This window comes from Chrysemys picta, chromosome 10 (genome assembly GCF_011386835.1).
Source record: "Chrysemys picta bellii isolate R12L10 chromosome 10, ASM1138683v2, whole genome shotgun sequence".
Taxonomy (NCBI): Eukaryota; Metazoa; Chordata; order Testudines; family Emydidae; genus Chrysemys; species Chrysemys picta.
This window is the reverse complement of record NC_088800.1, coordinates 62,944,234-62,957,294: the sequence shown is the minus strand read 5'-3', so window position 1 is coordinate 62,957,294 and position 13,061 is coordinate 62,944,234. Positions and strand designations below refer to the sequence as shown.

The 13,061-nt window shown below is 37.6% G+C and overlaps 1 protein-coding gene across 1 annotated transcript in view; it reads left to right on the top strand.

Moving 5' to 3' along the window:
• USP7 (ubiquitin specific peptidase 7) overlaps window positions 1-13,061 on the top strand; it is a 102,814-nt gene that overhangs the window by 85,423 nt on the left and 4,330 nt on the right. The window contains exons 20-30 of the mRNA XM_005295243.5: window positions 340-407; window positions 2,575-2,675; window positions 4,044-4,197; window positions 5,091-5,158; window positions 7,417-7,525; window positions 7,614-7,691; window positions 8,154-8,254; window positions 8,857-8,956; window positions 9,941-10,060; window positions 12,385-12,456; window positions 12,807-12,897. Of these exons, the coding sequence (XP_005295300.2) occupies window positions 340-407; window positions 2,575-2,675; window positions 4,044-4,197; window positions 5,091-5,158; window positions 7,417-7,525; window positions 7,614-7,691; window positions 8,154-8,254; window positions 8,857-8,956; window positions 9,941-10,060; window positions 12,385-12,456; window positions 12,807-12,897 (1,062 nt within the window). The remainder of the gene's footprint in view (window positions 1-339; window positions 408-2,574; window positions 2,676-4,043; window positions 4,198-5,090; window positions 5,159-7,416; window positions 7,526-7,613; window positions 7,692-8,153; window positions 8,255-8,856; window positions 8,957-9,940; window positions 10,061-12,384; window positions 12,457-12,806; window positions 12,898-13,061) is intronic.

Sequence of the window (13,061 nt, the reverse complement as noted above, 5' to 3'; positions counted from 1 at the left end):
ACATTAACAGTAACTTACGTGCAAAATGTATGCGTAAAACTTTTTGGTTTTGCTCTAGCTCTGTTTATTTTTTTTGTGTGGTTAAAACTATGGCATTATTTTACACTAGCAGAATTGAGATGGGCTGTGCAAAATTTCCTCAAATTTAAAAAAATAAAAATAAAAGCCCTTTTGGGTTAACCTAAGGATGGGAAGTTTCAATTTAAAGGAGAAATTTGTCATAAAATTGGACATCTGAAAACTTGGAGCATTATAATGGAACCTTTTTGCAACCTTAATCATAGCTTTCGCTACTAGCGAAAGCTATAACATACTTCACACTTCTTTTTTTTCCAATAGGTGACTTGCTTCCAGTTATGTGTGAGAGAGCAGGATTTCCCCAAGAAACTAACCTTATCCTCTATGAGGTTTGGATTGATTATTATTCCTACAATAAATCTAGGTTTGTGTGTCATTAGCAAGTTTTTCTCTATGGAAAACTGCAATGTATATAAAAGATTTTAACCACTCTATATAAATACAAAGAACATGTCACTAAAATAACATTTTAAGTGAGAAATAAAATAATTTTAGATATTACATTTAGACAAGAAACCACCACCACACAGAAAGCCAACTGAGCTTAGGTCCCATTGGAAACTCTGAAAATCAGTCATTTTCAGAGTGCTTGTAAGGTTAATTTCATAACTTAAAAAAAAAAAAGTTAATAGCTAGCTTTGATTACAAACAGTTGGTTTAACAGTGAAGTTTAATCAGCCACATGAGGTTAGCCTCCTCTTGTGATTAGGTACAATGCTGTGTCACCAAGAGACGAGTTTCACTGAGATAAAATGGTGCCATTCACTGAATGGAAATACTCAGAGTGATCAGTGTTCCTGAACATATTGAAAATTAATGTATAAAATTCATCTGATTATGTATTTTTATTTTAATGAATACTTATGTAGCTCTCGGTGCTATCAAAAAAATCATTACCGTTGCCTTTAATCTGGAGCTGAATACAGAGAAACTCAAATTCTGAACACTTGCTCTGACACTTGCTCCCATATTAAAAGCCAAAATCCTTTAAGATTTTGTTGATTTTTTGCAACAGCGTGACTAATAATTTAGCCACAAAACCCTGTTAAACTCTCTCAAGGTTGTTAGCATTCCTCCTCCTCCACGATTGGCTGTTAGTTATGATTTGGCTGCATATTCTAGCAAATATTTTAAAGTAACAAACTTTACAGCTTGTGCATCAGTTAACAAACAGAGCTTTCACTGTTAAAGATGTTGTGCCCAGCAATGTTTGGTTAATCTGCTGTACCCCAAAAGTTATGGCTCTGAAGTTTTTGAATACTTGGGCACAAGAGAATATCATTAGAATCCTAACTTTAAAATCAATAATCAAAAACGCCACTAGTAATTTGTGACTAAAAAGTCCTACCCTTTAAAACTTCTGCTTGCACAGTCTGAGGTAAGGAAAACTTTTAAACTCAAAAATATACATTTATCTTCATGGAAGTCTCTGTGCTGTTAGCACTAAATCCATGCATGTTCCCAAGTCACCGTGATAGCACAGCTGTTGCTGCTAGCAGGGCTGGCCTATGTGCTCCCAGTGCCTGACCCGCTGCACGTGAATCTCCAGCTGTGGGGAGGGAATGCTGCATCCTCTCCTGCCTCCACCACACTATATGAGGCAGCAGGCAACGAGTGAGAGCTCCCACACCCTTTCACCAAAGTTAGGAGCAATACATGTTTATAACAACTTTAAATTGCTCTATTGGGATTTGAATCTGCATTGAGGCCCTTGCTACAGTAGGAATGAGAGCTCTAATGCCACTAGGTGCCTGCTTTGCTAGCAGCCACGCTGCTCTCACTGGTGGTTCCTGTGGCATGTACAGAGTTCCGTACTAACAGGCAGAACTGCTACCAGGGAACTTCCATATATACAGTCACTTCCAAATTCACATTAAACTTATAAAAGCTCCTTTTTTCAAATAGTATGGGTTAGGACCACAAAAGATTCTGCCACCTGTTCCTTTAAACAAAAATATTTATATTCCAGTAAACAACTCGCAATATATGTGTATTATAGTTATTTAACTAGTGTGTATTTAATACTCTGGGGGCTTTCCACTCCTTTTGAAAAGGAGAGGGCAGCCTGTTATAGTGAATCGGTTTCACCTTGCCAAAAACAAACTAGTATTAATTGGGTTCCACTACTATTCTGAAAGTTGCGTGATTTGAAAAATAAGTCTTGGAGCATTGGAGAATTTTGAATTGGGGCTGGCTATTGAGGTGGTGTGACGGACTATATAAAACATTTTAAAATGGATTCAATTCAACTAAAAGAGAATCTAGTGCAAATTTCATGGGTAAAGTAGAAATAGTAAACTCTATTGGGAGCAGTGAAGTTTGTAAATGAAATCTAATTTGAATTAAAAAAACATCAAAATTCACCCCCCCATTCATTTAAATTTAGGTTGAAAAAGGAAATGAGTCATCTTCCATTATGATATTTTTGCAGCTGTGAGGGTTTCTTATTTTGTCATTTATTTCTTCTGATTGTTTTCCCTATTGTTTTTACTGCAGGAAGTTAAACCGAATTTAACAGAGAGAATTCAAGACTATGATGTATCTCTTGATAAGGCTCTTGATGAACTCATGGATGGTGACATCATAGTGTTTCAGAAGTATGTGTTTTGAAGGGATGGTTATAATCATGGTTACATCACCTGGTTCACTTAAATTTAAGTGGAGAAAGATTTTCTATTTAGCAGTTTTAACAATGATTTTCAAATGTTGAGAAGCATAGTTGCTTAATGGCAGACATAGTCAGCAGTACCAACTTACTGGTTTGGAGGGGCGGGGGAATTAAACTATTCAGAATATTAAACTGTCACTCTAAGATTTAAAAATACCTCTTCACCCTGAATTAGAAAACCAATAAATACTGAAATAGATCTTCACATTGTGATAATGTTAAGATCTGTGTTCAGCAGGTAGTCTGAATTCTGCAGCTTTGCCCTTGGACCCACCATAACTGAAATACTATACTGCAGAGCCTAGCTGTAATTCTAATCTGTCTCTGTGTTATAACTACTATAACTTCAGCCTAAACTAAGCTGCCTCCCTTTTCCTCTTACTCATGTTCCTTTACTAGTCACACATTGGCCTACAGTGATGACATACTTCTAACTTAACTGAGCACATGTTCAAATAATAGGGATGTTGGTGCTTATTGGAGGTTTCTCCAAGGCAAAGGGAGAACTCCTGCAGCTTATATCCAGTAAAGGGATCTTACTTAAGTTTGTCAGGGCTATAAATCAGAATTTCTGTGCTCTTACTCCTGATGGTCACACCCAACTGTGTTGCTCTGTTTCTCTCCATGGGCTGACAGTGGGTGGAAGCCAGCTAGTCTATCTTCAGCACTCTTACCCCAGATTATGTGAGATGAATATATTTCTCATGTCATGCCTTGGAACTCGCATTCCCTGTTGACCCAGTTGGTGTTATGCACCTTTGGCTGGCTGCTGACTTCTGGGTAAGTGCACAGTTTGTACACTGGTGCTATTGCTCTGCCAAGAAGATAGGGGTACCAGTCAGTAGTGACCCATACTAATGTCTATACACATTTCACATCTGTGGTTCAAGGGATGCTATTGTACATCCAGTCATTGTGCGAAGTGACTAATAAAAACCTTCCATGAGAATGTAAGATGTTTTCAGCAATGTAGTAAAGGTATGTGGTAGCATACCGGGGAGGGAAGGGGGAACCAGTGCCATTAGACCGTGCTCTCAAACAAATGAAGTCAGCATGCTGCCAAATAAGTACGTATGGTGTGCAAATGTGTTAGAAGTCCTTGCACAGCACATATATATTCAAAAAGTATGAATCATGGCTGACAATTACAGTCCTGGTGTGTACAAATGGTGGATCTTTAAAGGTTTCCTAACTTCATTTCTGTATTTCTCAACAATATTTTTGATTTACTGTACAACATGTTTAACACCTCTAATGCTTGTATGATGTAGATGGTACAATTTGTCTGCTTTTGTAGGGACGACCCAGAAAATGATAACAGTGAACTGCCAACAGCAAAAGAATACTTCAGAGACCTTTACCACCGTGTTGATGTCATTTTCTGTGATAAAACTATCCCCAATGATCCCGGATTTGTTGTTACTTTGTCCAATAGAATGAATTACTTTCAGGTATGTATTCCACTCTACTTTGTTTCCTCTCCTTTTGTTTTCCCATTCACAGCTGTGTGGGGGCGTGTTATATAATAAAATTAGATTCAGATTAATTAGTAGGTCAAGATACCACTGTTTGGTTGAAATATTCTTAGACGAAGTTTTTCAGGGCCTGGGCTGTGCTTTCACTTCTGTTTTTTCACCTAGCACATTGTGTGTTCTATTAGAAACAAATAATTCCAGTCTCCTTTTCATACTTTCTACCTTGCCTTTTTAAAGTTTTCCTTAAAGAGCCACTTACTGCTCACAGAAAATCTTAAATATATTTAGATAGATTCTGCCTATGTTAACACAACTTCAGTTGTTTCCTTTCCAGAGTGTTTTCCTTTTTATTACTAATAACAGTTGGTTGTATGAAAACAAGAACTTTCTTCTTTAAAATGCTATTCTGCTTTGAAAAGTGACTTTCTAAAAATGACATAGAAGGATTGCTCACATTCTGAGAATGACTTCCAAATAAAATTTGCTCATGTACAAGAAAAAGATGTTTTGTTTTTAGACTGTTTTCCCCATCAACCTTGGGATCTGCTGTGTTTTCTGATTTTTTTTGTATCATCACCAGTAATAAGATTCAGCCAAATTATGCCTTCATGTATACCTATGCAACCTAATTTTCCTACAAGGTGTTAATGGGCCTAGAATCTTCAAGAACTGGTGGTGGACACCCATTTAATATACCAAATACATCCGCTCTTGGACTCTGTCACTATTCATGTAGGTAGTATGTATTATATGTCTCTGACTGGATTATTGGAACCTAATATGGAGGTAGTATTAAGCATAACCCTAGACAAAGCAGTGTCATAAATAGTTTGTCATTTAGAAGTTTTAAAAAGCTTTTATTTCTACAGGTTGCGAAGACTGTTGCACAAAGACTTAATACAGACCCAATGCTACTACAGTTTTTCAAGTCCCAAGGGTAAGATGAGTTCTCTTTACAGGAACTTTTTAGTTTAGCTTTGTCGTTATTTACAAAATACCTTTAAACTAATTTTAAATAATTTAAAACTAACAAATTAGAGTTAGGTTGTCATTTAATAGCTTTTTCCACATTGCCACAAAATTAATTCTTTGCTTAGTTAAATTTTATTTCAGCTAACATCACCAAATATTTCTTTTCAATAACTTTATAAAACGTGCATTTAATTGCATATTGTGAGCACTGTGTTTTACATTGTTGATCAAACTGATATGTGAAGAGAGCATTAACCTGGGTGATAGGTATACTGTTAATTCACTGCTGCACAAAACACTAGGGCAGCAGATGTGTCTGTCTGGGCTCACATAGGTTTTGAATGCATCACTTTGCAGCAAGTTGTCTAACCAGTTCAAAGAAATATGTTGACTGGTTTTAAAGGGAATCCTTCATTTAAAGGATGATAGCCACAGTGGACAGTTTTATATCGAGGTAATGTAGAAATGGCATTCAAGAAGACAGACTACAAGCTAAATTGAATTGCAAGCTTGCATTTCTAAAGTTGACATATTAGTGATTTTTTTTATTCTACTGAATTGACGCAGATACTGAGGGTTTTTTTTTTTATACTTTCATATAGTACTCTTTGAACACTGAATTGAATATGCCTTTCTGGGAAAGGTAGTCTATATACAAAATCAATTAAAAGTATTTTTCCTTAATTACATCTAAAACTATTATATATTATGGTTTCTTGGGCTCATTTCAAATGGATACTTGTGCATTTTATGTGGCAAAGTATATCACTGGATTGTAGTGGAAGTAGGTCTTAACCAAGTGTTAGAGGGACCTTCCCTCCTGAGTCTCTGTCTGGTGGGGAAAAAGAATCAGAGAGGAATGATAGACACAAATCAATGGGATGAGGAATCAAAGTAGCTGAAGAGGAAGTTAAGGAAATCACACTTGTGCCTTCATTGGTGGAAGAGGATCAATGGAATGTGTGGGGAGTTGTAGGTCCATGGGTGGATGTCTCAGAACAATGTAGTGGAAGCTGAGTGTGCCAAGAAAGAAGAGTATGTGGCTTATCTCAAAGTGAGGACATGTTTTTAGTGGGAAATGGGCTGTCTCTTGGAGATCTGGGAATGATGAGTGAGTATCAAGGAGGAAATGAGCATTTGTGGGATAGAGCCCTTTTCTATTCTGAAAGGGGTGCACACGAGATAAGAGCATCAGCAGCCACTCTCACCATTGATGCTGGCATGTCAGTGCGTTGTTTCCAAACACAATTGTAAAACTGTGTTGTCTGTCAACAAAAAATTATGGCATAATGTGACAAAGAATAGCATATTAGTAGTTACTCCTGTGGTGTGTATGGGCCCATAACCACAGTTGCCAAATTTCACGCAGTAAATAAGCACCCAGACTTTCACAATAAGCCAAAAATCATGCTAATCCCATTTCAAACCAAGCCAATCCCTAAGAACCCCAGCACTCTGTGTGTGTGACTAGGTTCCCCCAGCGTGCAGTCTGGGACTGTGGTGAGCCCGCTGTGCACCCCTGACTCTCTCCTCCCCCCCCCCCCCCCCCCCGCTTGCCTGGAGCTGATCAAAAAAAAGAAGCAACAAGCTACAACAAACTACAAGCCAAAAACTAGGCAACAAGCAACTCACATTTTTTTCGCGGGTTTGGCATGTCTGCCCATAAACTGTGACAGGGAGAGAAATTACACCCTAATTCTTACTCTTGCAAATGTAAGTTATAGTTCTTTAAAATTAAATATCTTCCTTGATACTCAAGGATCATGTACCTGGTTTTAGTAACCCACTATAGCTTTTTATAGATTCTATACTGTTGTCACTGGGAAATGTTATGGGGTTTTTTTTTTTCCTATGGCTCCACAAATTAAGCCTCTAGAAATGACAGCAAGTATAGGAACTGCTGCACTAACTCATTCTAAGTGTTGGAGGAACCTCTATCTGCCATTGCATAAAGATTAAAGATGTGACTTTAAAAAAAAAAAACACTACTCCCATTGAAAGTTACTGGGAATTGTGCTTCTCCATCTCTTATGTGCATTTGAAAATCTCCCCTTAAATCACTATGAATATAGTGCTGCATAGGTTGGGCATGCCAGTTTCATTCCAAGGTGAAATTTTATAAATTTGAGTACTGGAAGTTAAATTTATTTTGCATTATTAACAGACGTTTACTTTGTGGTGATAGATTATGAAGTGATATTTATATGTTGTTTTCTTGTATAGTTATAGGGATGGCCCAGGTAATCCTCTTAGACATAATTATGAAGGTACTTTAAGAGATCTCCTGCAGTTCTTCAAACCTAGACAACCTAAAAAACTTTATTATCAGCAGGTATGAGTCCTTATTTATACCACTGTGCTTTTGTGCTTTTGGTGCCTTCACAAGAATGTCTAAAGTGTAACTGTTTTTTTTTTTCTAGCTTAAAATGAAAATTACTGACTTTGAAAACAGAAGAAGTTTTAAGTGCATATGGCTAAATAGCCAATTTAGGGAAGAGGTTAGTATAATTTTATTACCACACTGGATTCATTGTAATTTCTTTTCCCATAAGTCTTTGGATAGTATTGTGATAACATGTTGCATCTTATATAATGTTGACTTTTAAGGATTAAACCAAAAACATAAGATTTGTTACGTATTTTTTTAGTAATTGTACCTCTTTGAAATTTCCATTCAGAAGAAAAGTCTCATCCAATGCTTTCTGGGCAGTGTCCTGAAAATGTTATGTGGCTTCCATAGTACTGTTTCTTGGAAAGAGAATTAAAAAAAAAAAAACTTGTTTTTTATGTACACGTCAGTGATCATTATCTGTTGAGCAAGGTCTAATAATAAGTCAGATTTCAGTGTTTTCTGTGCTTTGGTTTCAGTTTCTCTAATCATTGATTGTCTCATTTTAAATATTGTGTTGTAAAGGAAATAACACTATTGATTGTCTCATTTTAAATATTGTGTTGTAAAGGAAATAACACTATATCCAGATAAACATGGGTGTGTACGGGACCTGTTAGAAGAATGTAAAAAAGCAGTAGAACTCTGTGAGAAAGGTTCGGGAAAACTAAGGTAAGTAGAAAAGGTAGCTAAAGAAAACAGTTATTTTAAAATATAGATCAATGGATATGACTGTGTGGATTTCACCTAACTGAACAATTTTATGATTTAAAGTACAGTGAAAAATCAAATGCAAGTTAACATAGTCTGTCACTGTGGGTTTAAAAACTGTTAAGGGCTTTAGAGCTCTTAGTTTTTGGAATATCTGCAACTATAATTATGAGCTAAATTTGTTAAAAAAAATTCTTATGCCACTTCCTAGAATTAAATCCTAGCGACACTTAACATTCATAGATTTCAACTACAAATTCAGACAAATTACAACGATTTATTGCATTATCCAATGGTTCATGCCATTAATTTTCCGAAAATAAAGACCGTCATATAACTTGGAGAGACATCAGAAGATAATTTAAATATCTGTTGGCTTATGCTGCAGATACACTCACTATTCAGGACTGAGTTTACTGCTTAATTATTCCAAAGTAGGAATATATTTCTAAAATAACTATTCAGTATTAATATTTAATTCTGGATATAGTAATATGCTAAAGGTTTAGTAGATGCATGTTGCATTGATTTTTAATTCTTTTCCTATTCATTTTGGTTTTAAGGCTTCTAGAAATTGTAAGCTATAAAATAATTGGTGTCCATCAGGAAGATGAGCTGTTAGAGTGTTTATCACCAGCAACAAGTCGAACGTTTCGAATAGAGGTAAATGTTTGATGGTTTGTTTTGTTTTTGTTCATTAAAGAAATATGAGGCACTTGTTTTTGAGAGGGCTACATTCTCCAAATAGTAATTATCCATCCTTAGATTCTGATGTTCAAATATTGTCACCATTGGAATGAACGAGCTAACTGACATGATTTTTTTTTTAAGAGAATCCCTCTAAAAATAGTAAAACCTAGTTTCTCCTTCACTTCAGAATAGCTTGAAGTTCTTGATCTTGTAACAATTCCACTCTTACAATAACATTTGAGCATAAAATGTTAACAGGAAATGAAAGCTTTGCAAGGAACTGTCCGTGAGGAAATTGCCTCCTCAGCAGTAATTCCAAGATTGACACAGGGGCTCATACTGTATATTTTTATGCTTAGGCCCTATTTTCCAATAAGAAAAGGAGTCTGTTTGTGCCTGCATACTTTATTCCTTTCCTTCTTAATTAAGGTTGGATTTTTAAGTCAAATGAGAGAGGTTGGGTGTGACTTTTCTCAAGATTTGCATTCAGTGCGGCAAACTTTTTTTTTTTTTTTTTTTTTTTTTACTTTAAATAATTTAAGCATTGAGAACTTTGCTTACATCAGAACTCATAAGTAGAAAATGAAATTAAGCTGTCAATACAAATTTGTATTGCAAGGAAGCTGGAAAGAGAGCATTGTGTTATTACTCTGGCAGCCGCGTACTAGCAGTTCATGAGCAAATCAGTGCTCCTGAGGACTCCCAGCTTCTGCTGTCAGTTAAAGAAAAATGGCAAATAACAGAAGTCCATTAGCAATAGGGCCACTTCCGTATCATGTCAAACAAAAGCTATTTTCAGAAGGAATGGTAAAAAGAAAGGACAACATAAGTATGTTGTTGGTCAACTTGTTAATTATGTAAAGACCATTAGTCAGTGATGCTTTCTGATATTTCATGTTAATGTTTATTGTGGCACCTTTAACTTATCGTGATCACCGTGTTTATATCTTAATATAGGAAATCCCTCTGGACCAGGTAGATATAGATAAGGAAAATGAGATGCTAATCACAGTAGCACATTTCCACAAAGAGGTTTTTGGGACATTTGGAATTCCATTCTTGCTGAGGATACACCAGGTACAGCATGTTTCTGTTGTTCCCCTGTGGTGGTATTTACATAACATTTCTTTAACTTCCTATACGAACAAATGTGTGATAGCTGTCAATTTATGTATTAGAGCATCACCTCTATAGAAATGCTTCTCAGAACCATTCTAAACTGACATTTGTTTTCCATCTGTTCTGAACTATGGAAGAAAATTCAAGTGGAATGGTGGTCTTGTGACTAAGTCAATGAACTGGCATTCAGCAGTTCTTGCTTTTTCCATAGACTCCCTGTGTGACTCTGGTCAGGTCATTTAATATCTCTGTGCCTCAGTTCCCCATTTGTAAAAACAGAGAGACTTCCTCTCTTGCCTGTAGTTATTTTAATATTGTATATTTGAATTTAATATACAATATTTATAATATTGCCTTGCGTCTGTTTAGATTGCAGTATCTTTGAGGTGGTGACTGTCTTCCTGGGTGTGTGTATAGTGCCAAACATAATGAGACCCTGATATCAGTTGGGGCACAATTGTAATTAAAATATTCCTTGTGGCTTGAAATTTCTCATGGTTAGTGTTTGCCTAAAGGTTAATTTTTTGGTTAATACGAAGAAAATTGGCTTTTTTTTTTTTTTTTTTTTTTTTTTTTTGTAATGGCTATGAAAAATGAATACTTTTAACTTTCCACGAACCTTGTTCCAGTATACCTTTATAGCTCTTACCTCAAATGGCTTGTTTTTAACACTTTTAGCATACACTTTATCTTCAAGGACAATGAACCCCTGCAAGATTCAAAATTCTAACCCAATTGTTTTCAAAGTTAGCATCTTTTTTTTTTTTGTTGTTCTCATATGCCAGTTCATACAAAGATTATCTAGTTTTGTAAGATTTTTTGACCCATAAATCTGTGTATTGCCACAGAATTCAGAGAGACTAGTTGTGTGTATTCATATTTGTAACCAGTGCCAAATAAACCTTGAGTACTATTTTTAAGGGAGGCCACTTGTTTTGGTTTTTCCTGTTCCTAATGGCTGACTTTTGATCCTTTTCTTTTTGGTGTTTTCCAATACATCATCTTTTGTGGATTTATAAAATAACACAAGGCAGAGGTACTTAATTTCAAAGATAATGCTAGCTGAGGGCAAAAATTCACAGGTTATAGGGATTTAAAATGACAATGTGCTAGAGAAGATATTTCCATTTTTTTAGAACACTATTTTTCTTCTGGTTGCAATATTTCTCACTTGTATCTTGGCCTTAGCCTGATTTACACAAATGTCGAAAGTTGGCAAACATATCTAAACAAGGATTTGATTAAATTAGGAACAATTTGCATACAAGTCACTGATAACCCAGTGTGAATTGAAAATGTAGATTTCACTTACTACCATGTCATAGTACAGGGGTGGGCAAACTTTTTGGGCTGAGGGCCACTTCTGAGTGGGGAAATTGTATGCGGGGCAGGGGGTTGGTGTGCGGGAGGGGGTGCAGTTTACAGGAAGGAGCTCAGGGCAAGAGATTGGGGCAGAGGAGCGGTGTGGGATGTATGGGGGGGTCTCAGGGAAGAGGGTTGGGGTGCAGGAGGGGGCTCAAGGCAGGGGATTGGGGTGCAGGAGGGGTGTGGAGTGCAGGAGGGGGCTCAGGGCAGGTGGTTGGGATGCAGGAGGGGTGCGGGGTGCGGCGGGGGCTCAGGGCAGGGGGTTGGGGTTTACGAGGGGGCTCAGAGCAGGGAGTTGGGGTGCGAGGTGCAGGCAGGGGGCTCAGGGCAGGGAGTTGGGAGGCGGGATGCAGGAGGGGTTTGGGCTCCGGCCCAGCGCCGCTTACCTCAAGTGGCTCTGAGGTGGCAGCGGCGTGCACCGGGGCCAGCCCTGCCTGCCTGCCCTGTCCCCGGCCCCGCACTGCTCCCGAAAGCGCTGTAGCCCCTGGGGGAGGGGGACGTGCACTGTCCTTGCCACGCCTCCAGGTACCTCCCCGAAAGCTCCCATTGGCCGCGGTTCCCCGTTCCCAGCCAATGGGAGCTGCAGGAGGCGGTACCTGGAAGCAAGGGCAATGCATGGAGCCATTTCCCCCCCCCCCCCCCCGGAGGCCCACAGGGACGTGGTGCCGGCGCCGCCGCGGGCAGGATCCAAAGCCCCGAGAGGCCGGATCTGGCCCGCAGACTGTAGCTTGCCCACCCCTGTCATAGTAGGTGGTACTGAAATTTCTGTAATAGTTTCTGGAAATAACTGGATAATTTATGTAATTGTACTGCAGTGCAGGATTTGGCAGGAAAATCACAACAGTCACTATCCAATTTCTCTTTATAATGATGGTTTAAATTATATTTTTTGATATCTACTGTTAAAAAATTATTAGGGTGAACACTTCAGAGAGGTGATGAAGCGGATTCAAACAATGCTGGACATCCAAGAAAAAGAATTTGAAAAGGTAACATCATGTTGGGGAGAGTTCATATTGCAATTTATTTATCCTGAGTTCAAAATAAAAAAAGCTCTCATACAATGTACTTAAGGATTATAGGGCAGCTGTTTTGCCATAAGAGACGCAGTTTAGATCAAATACTATTGAGTTTTCATCAGATTATGGGATGAGGGGCAGGAAAAAGGTGCCATGTGGGAATGTTGGAAAATAATACTTTATAGGGTTTCCCCTTCCTTTGTTTGGAATATGTTCCACTTCAGATTAAGACTATTTCTTAATATACCAAATATAGATAGCTGAAAAAACTGTAGAGTTTTATTTCCATTCAGACTCTTAACAGTTTGTTCCTTTTGAAGTTTAAGTTTGCCATTGTAATGATGGGTCGACACCAATACCTAAATGAAGATGAGTATGAAGTGAACTTGAAAGATTTTGAGCCCCAACCCGGTGAGTAGCTGGTTAATTTAACTCTGTTGTTTTAAATTGCAGCAGTTACTCTGCCATTTGTTACTTATGTAGTTGTCCCTGAGTCAGGAAATAAAAAGGTACATTAGTGTCCACACACAATATGCTTTATGTAGTTCACTCATGTATTTGTATATAAATATTAA